This window comes from Oncorhynchus mykiss, chromosome 13 (genome assembly GCF_013265735.2).
Source record: "Oncorhynchus mykiss isolate Arlee chromosome 13, USDA_OmykA_1.1, whole genome shotgun sequence".
Taxonomy (NCBI): domain Eukaryota; kingdom Metazoa; phylum Chordata; class Actinopteri; order Salmoniformes; family Salmonidae; genus Oncorhynchus; species Oncorhynchus mykiss.
The window spans coordinates 72368747-72391246 of NC_048577.1; the positions used below are offsets into that span (position 1 = coordinate 72368747).

The following is a 22500-nucleotide window of genomic DNA, read 5'->3' on the forward strand; positions in this document are numbered from 1 at the left end:
ACCAGTGTCTGTACTGTAGGGTGGAACAATAACAACTAGGTCTACTGTATCAGTGTCTGTACTGTAGGGTGGAACAATAACAACTAGGTCTACTGTATCAGTGTCTGTAGGCTGGAACAATAACAACTAGGTCTACTGTACCAGTGTCTGTACTGTAGGGTGGAACAATAACAACTAGGTCTACTGTATCAGTGTCTGTAGGGTGGAACAATAACAACTAGGTCTACTGTATCAGTGTCTGTACTGTAGGATGGAACAATAACAACTAGGTCTACTGTATCAGTGTCTGTAGGGTGGAACAATAACAACTAGGTCTACTGTATCAGTGTCTGTAGGCTGGAACAATAACAACTAGGTCTACTGTACCAGTGTCTGTACTGTAGGGTGGAACAATAACAACTAGGTCTACTGTTTCCGTGTCTGTACTGTAGGGTGGAACAATAACAACTAGGTCTACTGTATCAGTGTCTGTAGGGTGGAACAATAACAACTAGGTCTACTGTATCAGTGTCTGTACTGTAGGGTGGAACAATAACAACTAGGTCTACTGTATCAGTGTCTGTAGGGTGGAACAATAACAACTAGGTCTACTGTATCAGTGTCTGTAGGGTGGAACAATAACAACTAGGTCTACTGTATCAGTGTCTGTAGAGTGGAACAATAACAACTAGGTCTACTGTATCAGTGTCTGTACTGTAGGGTGGAACAATAACAACTAGGTCTACTGTATCAGTGTCTGTACTGTAGGGTGGAACAATAACAACTAGGTATACTGTTTCCGTGTCTGTACTGTAGGATGGAACAATAACAACTAGGTCTACTGTATCAGTGTCTGTAGGGTGGAACAATAACAACTAGGTCTACTGTATCAGTGTCTGTAGGGTGGAACAATAACAACTAGGTCTACTGTATCAGTGTCTGTAGGGTGGAACAATAACAACTAGGTCTACTGTATCAGTGTCTGTAGGCTGGAACAATAACAACTAGGTCTACTGTATCAGTGTCTGTACTGTAGGCTGGAACAATAACAACTAGGTCTACTGTATCAGTGTCTGTACTGTAGGGTGGAACAATAACAACTAGGTCTACTGTATCAGTGTCTGTAGGGTGGAACAATAACAACTAGGTCTACTGTATCAGTGTCTGTAATGTAGTGTGGAACAATAACAACTAGGTCTACTGTATCAGTGTCTGTAGGGTGGAACAATAACAACTAGGTCTACTGTATCAGTGTCTGTAGGGTGGAACAATAACAACTAGGTCTACTGTATCAGTGTCTGTAGGCTGGAACAATAACAACTAGGTATACTGTTTCCGTGTCTGTACTGTAGGATGGAACAATAACAACTAGGTCTACTGTATCAGTGTCTGTAGGGTGGAACAATAACAACTAGGTCTACTGTATCAGTGTCTGTAGGGTGGAACAATAACAACTAGGTCTACTGTATCAGTGTCTGTACTGTAGTGTGGAACAATAACAACTAGGTCTACTGTATCAGTGTCTGTAGGCTGGAACAATAACAACTAGGTCTACTGTATCAGTGTCTGTAATGTAGTGTGGAACAATAACAACTAGGTCTACTGTATCAGTGTCTGTAATGTAGTGTGGAACAATAACAACTAGGTCTACTGTATCAGTGTCTGTAATGTAGTGTGGAACAATAACAACTAGGTCTACTGTATCAGTGTCTGTAATGTAGTGTGGAACAATAACAACTAGGTCTACTGTTTCCGTGTCTGTACTGTAGGATGGAACAATAACAACTAGGTCTACTGTATCAGTGTCTGTAGGGTGGAACAATAACAACTAGGTCTACTGTATCAGTGTCTGTAATGTAGTGTGGAACAATAACAACTAGGTCTACTGTATCAGTGTCTGTAATGTAGTGTGGAACAATAACAACTAGGTCTACTGTATCAGTGTCTGTAGGGTGGAACAATAACAACTAGGTCTACTGTATCAGTGTCTGTAATGTAGTGTGGAACAATAACAACTAGGTCTACTGTACCAGTGTCTGTAGGGTGGAACAATAACAACTAGGTCTACTGTATCAGTGTCTGTACTGTAGGGTGGAACAATAACAACTAGGTCTACTGTATCAGTGTGTGTACTGTAGGGTGGAACAATAACAACTAGGTCTACTGTATCAGTGTCTGTAGGCTGGAACAATAACAACTAGGTCTACTGTATCAGTGTCTGTACTGTAGGGTGGAACAATAACAACTAGGTCTACTGTATCAGTGTCTGTACTGTAGGGTGGAACAATAACAACTAGGTCTACTGTATCAGTGTCTGTAGGGTGGAACAATAACAACTAGGTCTACTGTTTCCGTGTCTGTACTGTAGGGTGGAACAATAACAACTAGGTCTACTGTATCAGTGTCTGTAGGGTGGAACAATAACAACTAGGTCTACTGTATCAGTGTCTGTACTGTAGGCTGGAACAATAACAACTAGGTCTACTGTATCAGTGTCTGTACTGTAGGGTGGAACAATAACAACTAGGTCTACTGTATCAGTGTCTGTAGGCTGGAACAATAACAACTAGGTCTACTGTATCAGTGTCTGTAATGTAGTGTGGAACAATAACAACTAGGTCTACTGTACCAGTGTCTGTACTGTAGGGTGGAACAATAACAACTAGGTCTACTGTATCAGTGTCTGTACTGTAGGGAGGAACAATAACAACTAGGTCTACTGTATCAGTGTCTGTAATGTAGTGTGGAACAATAACAACTAGGTCTACTGTATCAGTGTCTGTAGGGTGGAACAATAACATATAGGTGATCTGAATTTTTATATAGGTGATCTGAATGTTTATATATGTCTATATAGGTTATCGGAATGTCTATATAGATTTTCACCCTCTCTCTCTCTCTCTCTCGCTCTCCCGGTCTCTCTCTCTCTCCCTCTCTCTCTCGGTCTCTCTCTCAATCTCTCTCTCTTGTTCTCTCCCTCTCTCTCTCAGCCTCTCTCTCTCTCTCCCTCTCTCTCTCGGTCTCTCTCTCTCTCTCTCTCTCTCTCTCTCTCTCTCTCTCTCTCTCGTTCTCTCCCTCTCTCTCTTGGTCTCTCTCTCTCTCTCCCTCCCTCTACTGTTACTGCAGATTGGTACCTCCTTACACTAATGGAGAGGCAGGGAGAAATATACAGTAGTTGATTTATTCTGCCCTCCCTGCTATAAACCACACACACACACACACACACACACACACACACACAGTGCGAGGGTGGGATATATTGACTGTATGCCATCCTCATAAGGAGCTTCTCCAGTCAGACCTCTTGCATTAGTGGTGAAATTCATTGAAAAATGAATTCAGTGATTGGAGTGAATGTTCAGCTGTAATGACATCACAGAGGGGTAATCCAATCATCGGCAGGCTGACGTATTCTCTATTGGTATTTCTCTGCTCTACCTGCCACTATAAAGCATACTGTCTATTCCCTTCTCTTCTGGTGGGGAGGGAGGGAGGGAATGAGGAGAGGGGATAGAGAGGGAGGGAATGAGGAGAGGGGATAGGGAGGGAGGGAATGAGGAGAGGGGATAGGGAGGGAGGGAGGGAATGAGGAGAGGAGAGGGGATAGGTAGGGAGGGAGGGAGGGAGGGAGGGAGGGAGGGAGGGGAGGGAGGGAGGGAGGGGATAGGGAGGGAGAGGGGATAGGGAGGGAGGGGGGATAGGGAGGGAGGGAAGGAGGAAGAGGTGATAGGGAGGGAGGGAGGAAGAGGGGATAGGGAGGAAGAGGGGATAGGGAGGGAGGGAGGGAGGAAGAGGGGATAGGGAGGGAGAGAAGGAGGAGAGGGGATAGGGAGAGAGGGAGTAAGTAGATTGATGCTGTAGTTAGTAGATTGATGCTGTAGTTAGTAGATTGATGCTGTAGTTATTATATTGATGCTGTAGTTAGTAGATTGATGCTGTAGTTAGTAGATTGATGCTGTAGTTAGTAGATGGATGCTGTAGTTAGTAGATTGATGCTGTAGTTAGTAGATTGATGCTGTAGTTAGTAGATTGATGCTGTAGTTAGTAGATTGATGCTGTAGTTAGTAGATTGATGCTGTAGTTAGTAGATTGATGCTGTAGTTAGTAGATTGATGCTGTAGTTAGTAGATTGATGCTGTAGTTAGTAGATTGATGTTGTAGTTAGTAGATTGATGCTGTAGTTAGTAGATTGATGCTGTAGTTAGTAGATTGATGCTGTAGTTAGTAGATTGATGCTGTAGTTAGTAGATTGATGCTGTAGTTAGTAGATTGATGCTGTAGTTAGTAGATTGATGTTGTAGTTAGTAGATTGATGCTGTAGTTAGTAGATTGATGCTGTAGTTAGTAGATTGATGCTGTAGTTAGTAGATTGATGCTGTAGTTAGTAGATTGATGCTGTAGTTAGTAGATTGATGCTGTAGTTAGTAGATTGATGCTGTAGTTAGTAGATTGATGCTGTAGTTAGTAGATTGATGCTGTAGTTAGTAGATTGATGCTGTAGTTAGTAGATTGATGCTGTAGTTAGTAGATTGATGCTGTAGTTAGTAGATTGATGCTGTAGTTAGTAGATTGATGCTGTATTTAATGGAACAGCGGTGTTGTGGCATTTAGGGTGAAGTTGTGAAAATGCCACCAAGTTATTGTTTCTCTTTTCAATTCAGTGGATAAGAGCGGTAACCTTATCTGTGTCTTCGTGTGTGTGTGTGTGTGTGTGTGTGTGTGTGTGTGTGTGTGTGTGTGTGTGTGTGTGTGTGTTGTAGATTGTGTTGCAGTAGCTCTATAAAATCTTTGCTCCAAATCTGCTGAGGTTTTCTAATGTTGAATGGAAGACTTTAACAGGCTACCTTCTTTACTCTCGCTCTCTTTCCCCCTTCCCTCGCTCTTTCTCTCCCCCCTGCCTCCCCTCTCTCTCTCCCCCTTCCCTCGCTCTTTCTCTCCCCCCTGCCTCCCCTTTCTCTCTCCCCCTTCCCTTGCTCTTTCTCTCCCCCCTGCCTCCCCTCTCTCTCTCCCCCTTCCCTCGCTCTTTCTCTCCCCCCCGCCTCCTCTCTCTCTCTCTAACCCTCTTCATTAATTTCACTACAGTATATCCCTCTCTCTCCCCCCTGCCTCCTCTCTCTCTCTTCCCCTCTTCATTAATTTCTCTACAGTATATCCCTCTCTATTTTCTCTCTATACATCCTCCTCTCTCTCTCTCGTTCTCTCTCTGTAATGATGGTGCATATCTAACAACACTGCTGGAGGCTGTGGGAATTCCTGCTTGGTCAGCTCTTTCTCTCCCCCACCTCCCTCCCCTCCATCTCTCCCCCTCTTCCCTCTTCCCTCTTTCCCATCTCTTTCCTCACCTCGATGGGTTTCATAGATGAACTGTATCAGCTAGTTGTTTCTGTGATCCTGGTGGTGTGTTGAATCTTGAAGCATTGTAGTAGAGAATGATGCTGTGACTGTGTGTTCAATGTGATATACTAAATGTACTAAATGTAGCATCAACTGGCCTGTATTATAAAGCATGCAGAAGTGTTAATAGAACACCTATCCATGTCAGGAGTGTTAATAGAACACATGTCTATGTCAGGAGTGTTAATAGAACACCTATCGATGTCAGGAGTGTTAATAGAACACCTATCCATGTCAGGAGTGTTAATAGAACACCTATCTATGTCAGGAGTGTTAATAGAACACCTATCTATGTCAGGAGTGTTAATAGAACACCTATCTATGTCAGGAGTGTTAATAGAACACCTATCTATGTCAGGAGTGTTAATAGAACATCTCAGCTATGTAAGGAGTGTTAATAGAACACCTATCTATGTCAGGAGTGTTAATAGAACACATATATATGTGAGGAGTGTTAATAGAACACCTATCTGTCAGGAGGGTTAACAGAACACCTATCTATGTCAGGAGTGTTAATAGAACACCTATCTATATTAGGAGTGTTAATAGAACATCTCAGCTATGTAAGGAGTGTTAATAGAACACCTATCTATGTCAGGAGTGTTAATAGAACACCTATCTATGTCAGGAGTGTTAATAGAACACATATATATGTGAGGAGTGTTAATAGAACACCTATCTGTCAGGAGGGTTAACAGAACACCTGTCTATGTTAGGAGTATTAATAGAACACCTATCTATGTCAGGAGGGTTAATATAACACCTATCTATGCCAGGAGTACTAATAGAAGACCTATCTATGTCAGGAGTGTTAATAGAACACCTATCTATGTAAGGAGTATTAATAGAACACCTATCTATGTCAGGAGTGTTAGTAGAACACCTATCTATGTCAGGAGTGTTAGTAGAACACCTATCTATGTCAGGAATGTTAATAGAACACCAACTATGCCAGCAGTGTTAATAGAACACTGATCTATGTCAGGAGTGTTAATAGAACACCTATCTATGTCAGGAATGTTAATAGAACACCAACTATGCCAGCAGTGTTAGTAGAACACCTATCTATGTCAGGAGTGTTAGTAGAACACATATCTATGTCAGGAGTGTTAGTAGGCCACCTATTTATGTCAGGAATGTTAATAGAACACCAACTATGCCAGGAGTGTTAATCGAACACCTATCCATGTCAGGAGTGTTAATATAACACTTATCTATGTCAGGAGTGTTGATAGAAGACCTATCTATGTCAGGAGTGTTGATAGAACACCTATCTATGTCAGGAGTGTTAATAGAACACCTATCTATGTCAGGAGTGTTGATAGAAGACCTATCTATGTCAGGAGTGTTGATAGAACACCTATCTATGTCAGGAGTGTTAATAGAACACCTATCTATGAAATTAGAGTTAGTAGAACACCTCAGCTACGTGACCTACATGTGATCAAATGAGTTGGGTCTAGTGGGCTAACCCATATAGGATGTCATGTTGTGCTGGGGCACTACATAGTTGTACCAAATGTCAACTTGTTCCTATATTGTGCATTTGTATGATCAGAGCCCTATGGGTCATGGTAAAAAGTAGTGCACTATGTAGTGAATAGGGTGCCATTTAGTACACTATCACTGCTCTCTCATTATGTAAGTGGATGCATTTATAGAGGCTGTTTCTGCTGTGTCTGGACTTTCTGTTACTCAAGACCAACAAACAGTGGCTTCCACAACACACAGCAAAATAACTTTACAACGGACAAGCTCACACAGGATATCTCTTTCCACCTCACCGAGTCCCAAGTGTCATATCACTTCAAGATTACAGTGATTATACACTGTATTCGCTCCACACGTGAGTGATAGACTTATGGATGACAGTTGGCTGTTTGTTGTGTAGTTATAACATGACTGTGTGTTGTGTAGTTAGTTATAACATGACTGTGTGTTGTGTAGTTATAACATTAATGTTGTGTAGTTATAACATGACTGTGTGTTGTGTAGTTATAACATGACTGTTGTGTTGTGTAGTTATAACATGACTGTGTGTTGTGTAGTTATAACATGACTGTGTGTAGTTATAACATGACTGTGTGTTGTGTAGTTATAACATGACTGTGTGTAGTTATAACATGACTGTGTGTAGTTATAACATGACTGTGTGTTGGGTAGTTATAACATGACTGTGTGTTGTGTAGTTATAACATGACTGTGTGTTGTGTAGTTATAACATGACTGTGTGTAGTTATAACATGACTGTGTGTTGTGTAGTTATAACATGACTGTGTGTAGTTATAACATGACTGTGTGTAGTTATAACATGACTGTGTGTTGTGTAGTTATAACATGACTGTGTGTTGTGTAGTTATAACATGACTGTGTGTAGTTATAACATGACTGTGTGTTGTGTAGTTATAACATGACTGTGTGTTGTGTAGTTATAACATGACTGTGTGTTGTGTAGTTATAACATGACTGTGTGTAGTTATAACATGACTGTGTGTTGTGTAGTTATAACATGACTGTGTGTAGTTATAACATGACTGTGTGTTGTGTAGTTATAACATGACTGTGTGTAGTTATAACATGACTGTGTGTAGTTATAACATGACTGTGTGTAGTTATAACATGACTGTGTGTAGTTATAACATGACTGTGTGTAGTTATAACATGACTGTGTGTAGTTATAACATGACTGTGTGTAGTTATAACATGACTGTGTGTAGTTATAACATGACTGTGTGTAGTTATAACATGACTGTGTGTAGTTATAACATGACTGTGTGTAGTTATAACATGACTGTGTGTTGTGTAGTTATAACATGACTGTGTGTAGTTATAACATGACTGTGTGTTGTGTAGTTATAACATGACTGTGTGTAGTTATAACATGACTGTGTGTAGTTATAACATGACTGTGGGTAGTTATAACATGACTGTGTGTAGTTATAACATGACTGTGTGTTGTGTAGTTATAACATGACTGTGTGTTGTGTAGTTATAACATGACTGTGTGTTGTGTAGTTATAACATGACTGTGTGTAGTTATAACATGACTGTGTGTAGTTATAACATGACTGTGTGTAGTTATAACATGACTGTGTGTAGTTATAACATGACTGTGTGTAGTTATAACATGACTGTGTGTAGTTATAACATGTGTGTAGTTATAACATGACTGTGTGTAGTTATAACATGACTGTGTGTAGTTATAACATGACTGTGTGTAGTTATAACATGACTGTGTGTAGTTATAACATGACTGTGTGTAGTTAGTTATAACATGACTGTGTGTAGTTATAACATGACTGTGTGTAGTTATAACATGACTGTGTGTAGTTAGTTATAACATGACTGTGTGTAGTTAGTTATAACATGACTGTGTGTAGTTATAACATGACTGTGTGTAGTTATAACATGACTGTGTGTAGTTATAACATGACTGTGTGTAGTTATAACATGACTGTTGTGTAGTTATAACATGACTGTGTGTAGTTATAACATGACTGTGTGTAGTTATAACATGACTGTGTGTAGTTATAACATGACTGTGTGTAGTTATAACATGACTGTGTGTAGTTATAACATGACTGTGTGTAGTTATAACATGACTGTGTGTAGTTATAACATGACTGTGTGTAGTTATAACATGACTGTTGTGTAGTTATAACATGACTGTGTGTAGTTATAACATGACTGTGTGTAGTTATAACATGACTGTGTGTAGTTATAACATGACTGTGTGTAGTTATAACATGACTGTGTGTAGTTATAACATGACTGTGTGTAGTTATAACATGACTGTGTGTAGTTATAACATGACTGTGTGTAGTTATAACATGACTGTGTGTAGTTATAACATGACTGTGTGTAGTTATAACATGACTGTGTGTTGGAGTTATTGGAGGGAGGGTTCTTTCTTTAGATAATGCTTTTGGGAATTGACATAAAAAAAACTATGTTTTGCCTGTGTATCAATCTGTGTGTGTGTGTGTGTGTGTGTGTGTGTGTGTGTCAGGTTAAGTGTTAGAGGAATTGCTTATGTTTAATGTCATGCTAAACATAGTCTCCTCCAGGAGCTCGGTGGTGAAAAGCATCAACATCATATCAATCCCAATTCCTTTCCCCCTCCTCTCTCATCTCTTCCTGTTGTCCTCTTTCTCCTCCTCGTCACGCAGTTCATAATCGTCTCACTGCTCTGTAATGTGTTTTTTTACGAGGTGAGGAGATGGAAATGATATTCCACTGCTCACTACAACAACGAACAGTCTGAGAAGACTCACACCCTCACTAACAGATAGAGAAGACTCACACCCTCACTAACAGTCTGAGAAGACTCACACCCTCACTAACAGTCTGAGAAGACTCACACCCTCACTAACAGTCTGAGAAGACTCACACCCTCACTAACAGTCTGAGAAGACTCACACCCTCACTAACAGTCTGAGAAGACTCACACCCTCACTAACAGTCTGAGAAGACTCACACCCTCACTAACAGTCTGAGAAGACTCACACCCTCACTAACAGATAGAGATAACACACACCCTTACTATCAGATAGAGATAACTCACACCCTCACTAGAGGATAGAGAGAACTCACACCCTCACTAGAGGATAGAGATAACTCACACCCTCACTAGCAGATAGAGATAACTCACACCCTCACTAGCAGATAGAGATAACTCACACCCTCACTAACAGATAGAGATAACTCACACCCTCACTAGCAGTCTGAGAAGACTCACACCCTCACTAGAGGATAGAGATAACTCACACCCTCACTAGCAGATAGAGATAACTCACACCCTCACTAGAGGATAGAGATAACTCACACCCTCACTAGCAGATAGAGATAACTCACACCCTCACTAACAGATAGAGATAACTCACACCCTCACTAGCAGATAGAGATAACTCACACCCTCACTAGCAGATAGAGATAACGCACACCCTCACTAGCAGATTGAGATAACGCACACCCTCACTAGCGGATAGAGATAATTCACTCCCTCACTAGCGGATAGAGATAACACACACCCTCGCTAACGGACAGAGATAACACACACCCTCACTAACGGACAGAGAAGACACACCCTCACTAACGGACAGAGAAGACACACACCCTCACTAATGTACAGAGAAGACACACCCTCACTAACGGACAGAGAAGACAACACCCTCACTAACGGATAGAGAAAACACCCTCACTAACGGACAGAGAAGACACACACCCTCACTAATGGACAGAGAAGACCCGCTCCCTCACTAATGGCTAGAAGTAGTCCGTATGAGAACAGAAGAGAGGAGGAAGAACAACAAAGCCAAAACGTTGAGTGTTCTGAGCCCAAACGGCACCCTGTATTCCATAAATAGTGTGCTACTCTTTACCAGAGGCGTATGGGCCGAGGTCAGAAGCCACTTTAAAGGTAATAGCGTGCTATTTGGGAAGCAGAGATGGTTGTGAGTGTAGTGAGACCAATGGCGTTGAGGATCTGTCTCTCAGTGACATTAACCTGTAGAGAGAGTGTTGTGAGTGTAGTGAGCCCAATGGCGTTGAGGATCTGTCTCTAAGTGACATTAAACTGTAGAGAGAGTGTTGTGAGTGTAGTGAGCCCAATGGCATTGAGGATCTGTCTCTCAGTGACATTAAACTGTAGAGAGATTGTTGTGAGTGTAGTGAGGATCTGTCTCTCAGTGACAAACTGTAGAGAGATTGCTGTGAGTGTAGTGAGGATCTGTCTCTCAGTGACATTAAACTGTAGAGAGAGTGTTGTGAGTGTAGTGAGGATCTGTCTCTCAGTGACTTTAAACTGTAGAGAGAGTGTTGTGAGTGTAGTGAGGATCTGTCTCTCAGTGACATTAAACTGTAGAGAGAGTGTTGTGAGTGTAGTGAGCCCAATGGTGTTGAGGATCTGTCTCTAAGTGACATTAAACTGTAGAGAGATTGTTGTGAGTGTAGTGAGGATCTGTCTCTGTGACATTAAACTGTAGAGAGAGTGTTGTGAGTGTAGTGAGGATCTGTCTCTCAGTGACATTAAACTGTAGAGAGATTGTTGTGAGTGTAGTGAGGATCTGTCTCTCAGTGACATTAAACTGTAGAGAGAGTGTTGTGAGTGTAGTGAGGATCTGTCTCTCAGTGACTTTAAACTGTAGATAGATTGTTGTGAGTGTAGTAAGGATCTGTCTCTCAGTGACATGAAACTGTAGAGAGAGTGTTGTGAGTGTAGTGAGCCCAATGGCATTGAGGATCTGTCTCTCAGTGACATTAAATTGTAGAGAGAGTGTAGTGAGGATCTGTCTCTCAGTGACTTTAAACTGTAGAGAGAGTGTTGTGAGTGTAGTGAGGATCTGTATCTCAGTGACATTAAACTGCAGAGAGTGTTGTGAGTGTAGTGAGCCCAATGGCATTGAGGATCTGTCTCTCAGTGACATTAAACTGTAGAGAGATTGTTGTGAGTGTATTGAGGATCTGTCTCTCAGTGACATTAAACTGTAGAGAGAGTGTTGTGAGTGTAGTGAGCCCAATGGCATTGAGGATCTGTCTCTCAGTGACATTAAACTGTAGAGAGATTGTTGTGAGTGTAGTGAGGATCTGTCTCTCAGTGACTTTAAACTGTAGAGAGATTGTTGTGAGTGTATTGAGGATCTGTCTCTCAGTGACATTAAACTGTAGAGAGAGTGTTGTGAGTGTAGTGAGCCCAATGGCATTGAGGATCTGTCTCTCAGTGACATTAAACTGTAGAGAGATTGTTGTGAGTGTAGTGAGGATCTGTCTCTCAGTGACTTTAAACTGTAGAGAGATTGTTGTGAGTGTAGTGAGGATCTGTCTCTCAGTGACTTTAAACTGTAGAGAGAGTGTTGTGAGGATCTGTCTCTCAGTGACTTTAAACTGTAGAGAGAGTGTTGTGAGTGTAGTGAGGATCTGTCTCTCAGTGACTTTAAACTGTAGAGAGAGTGTTGTGAGTGTAGTGAGGATCTGTCTCTCAGTGACATTAAACTGTAGAGAGAGTGTTGTGAGTGTAGTGAGCCCAATGGCGTTGAGGATCTGTCTCTCAGTGACATTAACCTGTAGAGAGATTGTTGTGAGTGTAGTGAGGATCTGTCTCTCAGTGACATTAAACTGTAGAGAGATTGTTGTGAGTGTAGTGAGCCCAATGGCATTGAGGATCTGTCTCTCAGTGACATTAACCTGTAGAGAGATTGTTGTGAGTGTAGTGAGGATCTGTCTCTCAGTGACGTTAAACTGTAGAGAGATTGTTGTGAGTGTAGTGAGGATCTGTCTCTCAGTGACATTAAACTGTAGAGAGAGTGTTGTGAGTGTAGTGAGGATCTGTCTCTCAGTGACATTAAACTGTAGAGATATTGTTGTGAGTGTAGTGAGGATCTGTCTCTCAGTGACATTAAACTGTAGAGAGAGTGTTGTGAGTGTAGTGAGCCCAATGGCATTGAGGATCTGTCTCTCAGTGACATTAAACTGTAGAGAGATTGTTGTGAGTGTAGTGAGGATCTGTCTCTCAGTGACATTAAACTGTAGAGAGATTGCTGTGAGTGTAGTGAGGATCTGTCTCTCAGTGACATTAAACTGTAGAGAGAGTGTTGTGAGTGTAGTGAGGATCTGTCTCTCAGTGACATTAAACTGTAGAGAGAGTGTTGTGAGTGTAGTGAGGATCTGTCTCTCAGTGACTTTAAACTGTAGAGAGAGTGTTGTGAGTGTAGTAAGGATCTGTCTCTCAGTGACATTAAACTGTAGAGAGAGTCTTGTGTGTAGTGAGGATCTGTCTCTCAGTGACTTTAAACTGTAGAGAGATTGTTGTGAGTGTAGTAAGGATCTGTCTCTCAGTGACATTAAACTGTAGAGAGATTGTTGTGAGTGTAGTGAGGATCTGTCTCTCAGTGACGTTAAACTGTAGAGAGATTGTTGTGAGTGTAGTGAGGATCTGTCTCTCAGTGACATTAAACTGTAGAGAGAGTGTTGTGAGTGTAGTGAGGATCTGTCTCTCAGTGACTTTAAACTGTAGAGAGATTGTTGTGAGTGTAGTGAGGATCTGTCTCTCAGTGACATTAAACTGTAGAGAGATTGCTGTGAGTGTAGTGAGGATCTGTCTCTCAGTGACATTAAACTGTAGAGAGATTGTTGTGAGTGTAGTGAGGATCTGTCTCTCAGTGACATTGAACTGTAGAGAGATTGTTGTGAGTGTAGTGAGGATCTGTCTCTCAGTGACTTTAAACTGTAGAGAGATTGTTGTGAGTGTAGTGAGGATCTGTCTCTCAGTGACATTAAACTGTAGAGAGATTGTTGTGAGTGTAGTGAGGATCTGTCTCTCAGTGACATTAAACTGTAGAGAGATTGTTGTGAGTGTAGTGAGGATCTGTCTCTCAGTGACATTAAACTGTAGAGAGAGTGTTGTGAGTGTAGTGAGGATCTGTCTCTCAGTGACTTTAAACTGTAGAGAGATTGTTGTGAGTGTAGTGAGGATCTGTCTCTCAGTGACATTAAACTGTAGAGAGAGTGTTGTGAGTGTAGTGAGCCCAATGGCATTGAGGATCTGTCTCTCAGTGACATTAAACGGTAGAGAGATTGTTGTGAGTTTAGTGAGGATCTGTCTCTCAGTGACATTAAACTGTAGAGAGAGTGTTGTGAGAGTAGTGAGGATCTGTCTCTCAGTGACAAACTGTAGAGAGATTGCTGTGAGTGTAGTGAGGATCTGTCTCTCAGTGACTTTAAACTGTAGAGAGAGTGTTGTGAGTGTAGTGAGGATCTGTCTCTCAGTGACATTAAACTGTAGAGAGAGTGTTGTGAGTGTAGTGAGGATCTGTCTCTCAGTGACAAACTGTAGAGAGATTGCTGTGAGTGTAGTGAGGATCTGTCTCTCAGTGACTTTAAACTGTAGAGAGAGTGTTGTGAGTGTAGTGAGGATCTGTCTCTCAGTGACATTAAACTGTAGAGAGAGTGTTGTGAGTGTAGTGAGGATCTGTCTCTCAGTGACATTAAACTGTAGAGAGAGTGTTGTGAGTATTGAGACGCTTCACATACGACCACCTCCACCGTATTACTGAGAGGATATCAATACATCCTCGGTGTGTGTGTGTGTGTGTGTGTGTGTGTGTGTGTGTGTGTGTGTGTGTGTGTGTGTGTGTGTGTCGGCTGGGTATGTGTTGGGATAGGTGTTTTCAAGCATCAATGCATCCTTCTTGTCTGAACTGTGTGTCTCTGGTCAAAACTGTGACATACTGTAATTACCAATGGTTTTACTAATGCTCCCATGATGCTCCTCTACATTACAGTAATGAAGTTGAGAATGCTCCTTTACATTACAGTAATGTAGTTGAGAATGTTCCTTTACATTACAGTAATGTAGTTGAGAATGCCCCTTTACATTACAGTAATGTAGTTGAGAATGTTCCTTTACATTACAGTAATGTGGTTGAGAATCCTCCTTTACATTACAGTAATGTAGTTGAGAATGCTCCTTTACATTACAGTCATGTAGTTGAGAATGCTCCTTTACATTACAGTAATCTAGTTGAGAATGTTCCTTTACATTACAGTAATGTGGTTCAGAATGTTCCTTTACATTACAGTAATGTAGTTGAGAATGTTCCTTTACATTACAGTAATGTAGTTGAGAATCCTCCTTTACATTACAGTAATGTAGTTGAGAATGCTCCTTTACATTACAGTCATGTAGTTGAGAATGCTCCTTTACATTACAGTAATCTAGTTGAGAATGTTCCTTTACATTACAGTAATGTGGTTCAGAATGTTCCTTTACATTACAGTAATGTAGTTGAGAATGTTCCTTTACATTACAGTAATGTAGTTGAGAATGTTCCTTTACATTACAGTAATGTAGTTGAGATCATCACTGTGCTCCTCAGTATCTCTGGGCTGTAGATATTATTAAACTACAATATCATCTATTCTATGTGGTCTGTGATCCCCCCCCATGAAAGGAATGTTCCAGTCCGAGATCCCCCCCCCATGAAAGGAATGTTCCAGTCCGAGATCCCCCCCCCCATGAAAGGAATGTTCCAGTCCGAGATCCCCCCCCCCCCCCCCCCCATGAAAGGAATGTTCCAGTCCGAGATCCCCCCCCCCCCATGAAAGGAATGTTCCAGTCCGAGATCCCCCCCCCCCCCATTAAAGGAATGTTCCAGTCCGAGATCCCCCCCCCCCCATGAAAGGAATGTTCCAGTCCGAGATCCCCCCCCCCCATGAAAGGAATGTTCCAGTCCGAGATCCCCCCCCCCCCCCCCCCCCATGAAAGGAATGTTCCAGTCCGAGATCCCCCCCCCCCATGAAAGGAATGTTCCAGTCCGAGATCGCCCCCCATGAAAGTTGTTTGTTCTTTTCTTTCAGATTCCAGGCCAACCCATGAGCTGTGAGAGGACGCAACTGAGGGTCAGTTCCACTCGCTGTGTGTACGTACTTGTGTGTGTTTTGTGTGTGTTTGTGTGTGTGTGTCTAGCTTGTCTGTCCGAAAGGTACCCTTTTCCTACATCGGTTCTAAAGGTCTGTTCAGTAGGTCTGTTCTGTAGGTCTGTTCAGTAGGTCTGTTCAGTAGGTCGGTTCAGTAGGTCAGTTCAGTAGGTCTGTTCAGTAGGTCTGTTCTGTAGGTCTGTTCTGTAGGTCTGTTCAGTAGGTCTGTTCAGTAGGTCGGTTCAGTAGGTCAGTTCAGTAGGTCTGTTCAGTAGGTCTGTTCAGTAGGTCGGTTCAGTAGGTCTGTTCTGTAGGTCTGTTCAGTAGGTCTGTTCAGTAGGTCTGTTCAGTAGGTCTGTATTATATGACTATATATAAGTAGATTATATGACTATACATAAATAGATTATATTACTATATATAAATAGATTATATTACTATATATATGTAGATTATATGACTATATATATAGATTATATAACTATATATAAATAGATATGAATAGATTCAATAACTATTCATAAAATAATCATCTGTCAGGAACTGTACTCTGTAGTGGAGACCTCCAGGAGTCTGTCAGGAACTGTACTCTGTAGTGGAGACCTCCAGGAGTCTGTCAGGAACTGTACTCTGTAGTGGAGACCTTCAGGAGCCTGTCAGGAACTGTACTCTGTAGTGGAGACCTCCAGGAGTCTGTCAGGAACTGTACTCTGTAGTGGAGACCTCCAGGAGCCTGTCAGGAACTGTACTCTGTTGTGGAGACCTCCAGGAGTCTGTCAGGAACTGTACTCTGTAGTGGAGACCTCCAGGAGTCTGTCAGAAACTGTACTCTGTAGTGGAGACCTCCAGGAGTCTGTCAGGAACTGTACTCTGTAGTGTAGACCACCAGGAGTCTGTCAAGAACTGTACTCTGTAGTGGAGACCTCCAGGAGCATGTCAGGAACTGTACTCTGTGGTGGAGACCTTCAGGAGCCTGTCAGGAACTGTACTCTGTAATGGAGGCCTTCAGGAGCCTGTCAGGAACTGTACTCTGTAATGGAGGCCTTCAGGAGCCTGTCAGGAACTGTACTCTGTAATGGAGGTAGAAGAGAAGAAGAAAAGCTCAAGAAGCTGAATGTGTTGTTGCTCTCAGCCCCAAAATGTGGCTCCTCCCTGCTTTATGGGATCTTGTAGAATCTCTGTGGGTAGGTCTTGTATAGGTTCTGGTAGAATCTCTGTGTGGAGGTATTGTATGGGTTCTGGTAGGATCTCTGTGGGGAGGTCTGGGTTCTGGTAGGATCTCTGTGGGTAGGTCTTGTATGGGTTCTGGTAGGATCTCTGTGGGGAGGTCTGGGTTCTGGTAGGATCTCTGTGGGGAAGTCTGGGTTGGCTTCTGGTAGGATCTCTGTGGGGAGGTCTTGGTTCTGGTAGGATCTCTGTGGGGAGGTCTGGGTTCTGTTAGGATCTTTGGGTTCTGGTAAGATCTCTGAGGTGAGGTCTTGGTTCTGGTAGGATCTCTGTGGATAGGTCTTGGTTCTGGTAGGATCTCTGTGAGGAGGTCTGGGTTCTGGTAGGATCTCTGTGAGGAGGTTTTAGTTCTGGTAGGATCTCTTTTAGGAGGTCTTAGTTCTGGTAGGATATCTGTGAGAAGGCCTTGGTTCTGGTAGGATCTCTGTGGATCGGCCTTGGTTCTGGTAGGATCTCTGTGAGGAGGTCTGGGTTCTGGTAGGATCTCTGTGAGGAGGTTTTAGTTCTGGTAGGATCTCTGTGAGGAGGTCTTTGTTCTGGTAGGATCTCTGTGAGAAGATTTTGTTTCTCGTAGGATCTCTGTGGAGAGGTCTTGGTTCTGGTAGGATCTCCGAGGGGAGGTCTTGGTTCTGGTAGGATCTCTTTGGGCAGGTATTGGTTCTGGTAGGATCTCTGTGTGGACATCTGGGTTCTGGTAGGATCTCTGTGAGGACGTCTGGGTTCTTGTAGGATCTCTGTGAGGAGGTCTTAGTTCTGGTAAGATCTCTGTGAGTAGGTCTTGGTTCTGGTAGGATCTCTGTGACAAGGTCTTGGTTCTGGTAGGATCTCTGTGAGGAGGTCTTGGTTCTGGTAGGATCTCTGTGAGGAGGTCTTAGTTCTGGTAGGATCTCTATGGAGAGGTCTGGGTTCTAGTAGGATCGCTGTGAGGAGTTCTGGTAGGATCGCTGTGAGGAGTTCTGGGTTCTGGTAGGATCTCTGTGAGGAGGTCTCATGTACAGTGCCTTGCGAAAGTATTCGGCCCCCTTGAACTTTGCGACTTTTTGCCACATTTCAGGCTTCAAACATAAAGATATAAAACTGTATTTTTTTGTGAAGAATCAACAACAAGTGGGACACAATCATGAAGTGGAACGACATTTATTGGAAAACAGCTCGAGCTCAGTGAGGATGGATGGAGAGCATTTGTGAACAGCAGTTTTCAGTTCTTTCCACAGATTCTCGATTGGATTCAGGTCTGGACTTTGACTTGGCCATTCTAACACCTGGATATGTTTATTTTTGAACCATTCCATTGTAGATTTTGCTTTACGTTTTGGATCATTGTCTTGTTGGAAGACAAATCTCCGTCCCAGTCTCAGGTCTTTTGCAGACTCCGTCAGGTTTTCTTCCAGAATGGTCCTGTATTTGGCTCCATCCATCTTCCCATCAATTTTAACCATCTTCCCTGTCCTTGCTGAAGAAAAGCAGGCCCAAACCATGATGCTGCCACCACCATGTTTGACAGTGGGGATGGTGTGTTGCTTCTACGCCAAACATAACGTTTTGCATTGTTGCCAAAAAGTTCAATTTTGGTTTCATCTGACCAGAGCACCTTCTTCCACGTTTGGTGTGTCTCCCAGGTGGCTTGTGGCAAACTTTAACCAACACTTTTTATGGATATCTTTAAGAAATGGCTTTCTTCTTGCCACTCTTCCATAAAGGCCAGATTTGTGCAATATACGACTGATTGTTGTCCTATGGACAGAGTCTCCCACCTCAGCTGTAGATCTCTGCAGTTCATCCAGAGTGATCATGGGCCTCTTGGCTGCATCTCTGATCAGTCTTCTCTTTGTATGAGCTGAAAGTTTAGAGGGACGGCCAGGTCTTGGTAGATTTGCAGTGGTCTGATACTCCTTCCATTTCAATATTATCGCTTGCACAGTGCTCCTTGGGATGTTTAAAGCTTGGGAAATCTTTTTGTATCCAAATCCGGCTTTAAACTTCTTCACAACAGTATCTCGGACCTGCCTGGTGTGTTCCTTGTTCTTCATGATGCTCTCTGCGCTTTTAACGGACCTCTGAGACTATCACAGTGCAGGTGCATTTATACGGAGACTTGATTACACACAGGTGGATTGTATTTATCATCATTAGTCATTTAGGTCAACATTGGATCATTCAGAGATCATCACTGAACTTCTGGAGAGAGTTTGCTGCACTGAAAGTAAAGGGGCTGAATAATTTTGCACGCCCAATTTTTCAGTTTTTGATTTGTTAAAAAAGTTTGAAATATCCAATAAATGTCATTCCACTTCATGATTGTGTCCCACTTGTTGTTGATTCTTCACAAAAAAATACAGTTTTATATCTTTATGTTTGAAGCCTGAAATGTGGCAAAAGGTCGCAAAGTTCAAGGGGGCCGAATACTTTCGCAAGGCACTGTATGTTATCTGGTTCCCCCCAATGACACCTATTCTCTCTCTCATGCCCTAATTGATGGGTTGGGTGTTTCTGCATGAAAGATATGTTATTTCATTGTCTGATGAACAGTTCAATACCATCTATATATATATGCTTCCAAAAAATATAAGCATGATTAAACATTTTCTAAATCATTCTCCTGTATGTGTCACAACGTAATAACAGTTTACAAGCAGTTTCTAATAGTCTAGTGAAAGCATGAGTTGATGCACACTCAGAATACTTCTTCAACCCTGAAGGAGGCACCGTGTTCTGAAACCTTGGTGTTTTATACTTCTTCAACCCTGCAGGAGGCACCGTGTTCTTTAACCCTGAAGGAGGCACCGTGTGCTGAAACCTTGGTGTTTTATACTTCTTCAACCCTGCAGGAGGCACCGTGTTCTTTAACCCTGAAGGAGGCACCGTGTGCTGAAACCTTGGTGTTTTATACTTCTTCAACCCTGCAGGAGGCACCGTGTTCTTTAACCCTGAAGGAGGCACCGTGCGCTGAAACCTTGGTGTTTTATACTTCTTCAACCCTGAATGAGGCCCCGTGTTCTTTAACCCTGAAGGAGGCACCGTGTTCTTCAACCCTGAAGGAGGCACCGTGTGCTGAAACCTTGGTGTTTTATACTTCTTCAACCCTGAAGGAGGCACCGTGTTCTTTAACCCTGAAGGAGGCACCGTGTTCTGAAACCTTGGTGTTTTATACTTCTTCAACCCTGAAGGAGGCACCGTGTTCTTCAACCCTGAAGGAGGCACCGTGTTCTGAAACCTTGGTGTTTTATACTTCTTCAACCCTGAAGGAGGCACCGTGTTCTTCAACCCTGAAGGAGGCACCGTGTTCTGAAACCTTGGTGTTTTATACTTCTTCAACCCTGAAGGAGGCACCGTGTTCTTCAACCCTGAAGGAGGCACCGTGTGCTGAAACCTTGGTGTTTTATACTTCTTCAACCCTGAAGGAGGCACCGTGTTCTTCAACCCTGAAGGAGGCACCGTGTTCTTCAACCCTGAAGGAGGCACCGTGTTCTGAAACCCTGAAGGAGGCACCGTGTGCTGAAACCTTGGTGTTTTATACTTCTTCAACCCTGAAGGAGGCACCGTGTTCTTCAACCCTGAAGGAGGCACCGTGTTCTGAAACCCTGAAGGAGGCACTGTGTGCTGAAACCTTGGTGTTTTATACTTCTCCAACCCTGAAGGAGGCACCGTGAGGCACCTGAAACCCTGTTTTACTCCCCATTGATATGTACTTGACTGTTGGTTATCAGCAGAACTCCTCACTGGATAAGTTTCCAGGGCTTGTTTTAGTCCAGGTATCTGGAAATCTGGACATTATTTCTGTCTGGGGGAACTGCTTTGTGATGGACGCGTGCAGTGTGAGGGGGACAGATTTGTGTGTAGCACGCGTTGCCAGTCAGGCAGACCATTGTGCATTCTGCTACACGACTGTAATTCACCCTGGGTTTGTTGAGGGACTTTAAGTCTACAATGGCTGCTATGATGAATGTTCTGATGTTGCTATTCACGCTGTGTCATCAGTCACCAGTCCTGGCCCCCTCCCCCCTCTGGCCCCCTCCTGCCTCCTCGCTCACCCTCCTCCCTCCTCCCTCCTCCCTCCTGCCTCCTCCATCCCCCTCTTCCTGCCAGCAGCCTCCTCCCTCCGGCCTCTTCCCTCCTCCCTCCTCCCTCCTGCCTCCTCCATCCCCCTCTTCCTGCCAGCAGCCTCCTCCTTCCGGCCTCTTCCCTCCTTCAGCCCCCTCCCCCCCTCCGGCCCCCTCTTCCCTCCTTCAGCCCCCTCCCCCCCTCCCCCCCCCCCTCTTCCCTCCTCCCTCCCCCTCTTCCTGCCAGCAGCCTCCTCCCTCCGGCCCCCTCTTCCTGCCAGCAGCCTCCTCCCTCCGGCCTCTTCCCTCCTTCAGCCCCCTCCCCCCCTCCGGCCCCCTCTTCCCTCCTTCAGCCCCCTCCCCCCCTCCGGCCCCCTCTTCCCTCCTCCCTCCCCCGCTTCCTGCCAGCCCCCTCCTCCCTCCGGCCCCCTCCAGCCTACTTCATTTGATTCTAATTATCCTAAATAATAAACACTATTTACAACTGGATCGGAAAATTAGCATAACCTTGATTATTATCCCAAATTGGATGTTTTGTTTAATTCTACTGTTGTTGTATGTATCTGTGGCAGGCCAGAGGTATTTCTACTGTTGTTGTATGTATCTGTGGCAGGCCAGAGGTATTTCTACTGTTGTTTTATGTATCTGTGGCAGGCCAGAGGTATTTTCTACTGTTGTTGTATGTATCTGTGGCAGGCCAGAGGTATTTCTACTGTTGTTTTATGTATCTGTGACAGGCCAGAGGTATTTTCTACTGTTGTATGTATCTGTGGCAGGCCAGAGGTATTTTATACTGTTGTTGTGTGTATCTGTGGCAGGCCAGAGGTATTTTCTACTGTTGTTGTGTGTATCTGTGACAGGCCAGAGGTATTTTCTACTGTTGTTGTGTGTATCTGTGGCAGGCCAGAGGTATTTTCTACTGTTGTTGTATGTATCTGTGGCAGGCCAGAGGTATTTTCTACTGTTGTTGTATGCATCTGTGGCAGGCCAGAGGTATTTTCTACTGTTGTATGTATCTGTGACAGGCCAGCGGTATTTTCTACTGTTGTTGTATGTATCTGTGACAGGCCAGAGGTATTTTCTACTGTTGTTGTATGTATCTGTGGCAGGCCAGAGGTATTTTCTACTGTTGTTGTGTGTATCTGTGGCAGGCCAGAGGTATTTTCTACTGTTGTTGTATGTATCTGTGGCAGGCCAGAGGTATTTTCTACTGTTGTTGTGTATCTGTGGCAGGCCAGAGGTATCTATGGATGTTTAGAATCAATTTCCCTCACTCCTTCCTCTCCTTCCTCTCCTTCCTCTCCTTCCTCTCCTTCCTCTACCTCTCAGTTTCAGTTATTAGCCCAGTTAGGAGGAATCAGCGCTGTTTCTGTCCTGGGGTGAAATGAGACATAATTCAACACTCATATGCTGAACACGTAAACACATAGGTTTTCAACACATAGCT

At 43.3% G+C, this 22500-nt stretch overlaps 1 protein-coding gene across 1 annotated transcript in view; it reads left to right on the plus strand.

Annotated features, from left to right (window-relative positions):
• The window catches only part of LOC118938379 (RNA binding protein fox-1 homolog 1), a 391360-nt gene that overhangs the window by 78820 nt on the left and 290040 nt on the right, over positions 1-22500 (plus strand). Inside the window, exon 2 of the mRNA XM_036942118.1 lies at positions 15727-15768. Coding sequence (XP_036798013.1) covers positions 15742-15768 — 27 coding nt within the window. The 5' untranslated portion in view covers positions 15727-15741. The remainder of the gene's footprint in view (positions 1-15726; positions 15769-22500) is intronic.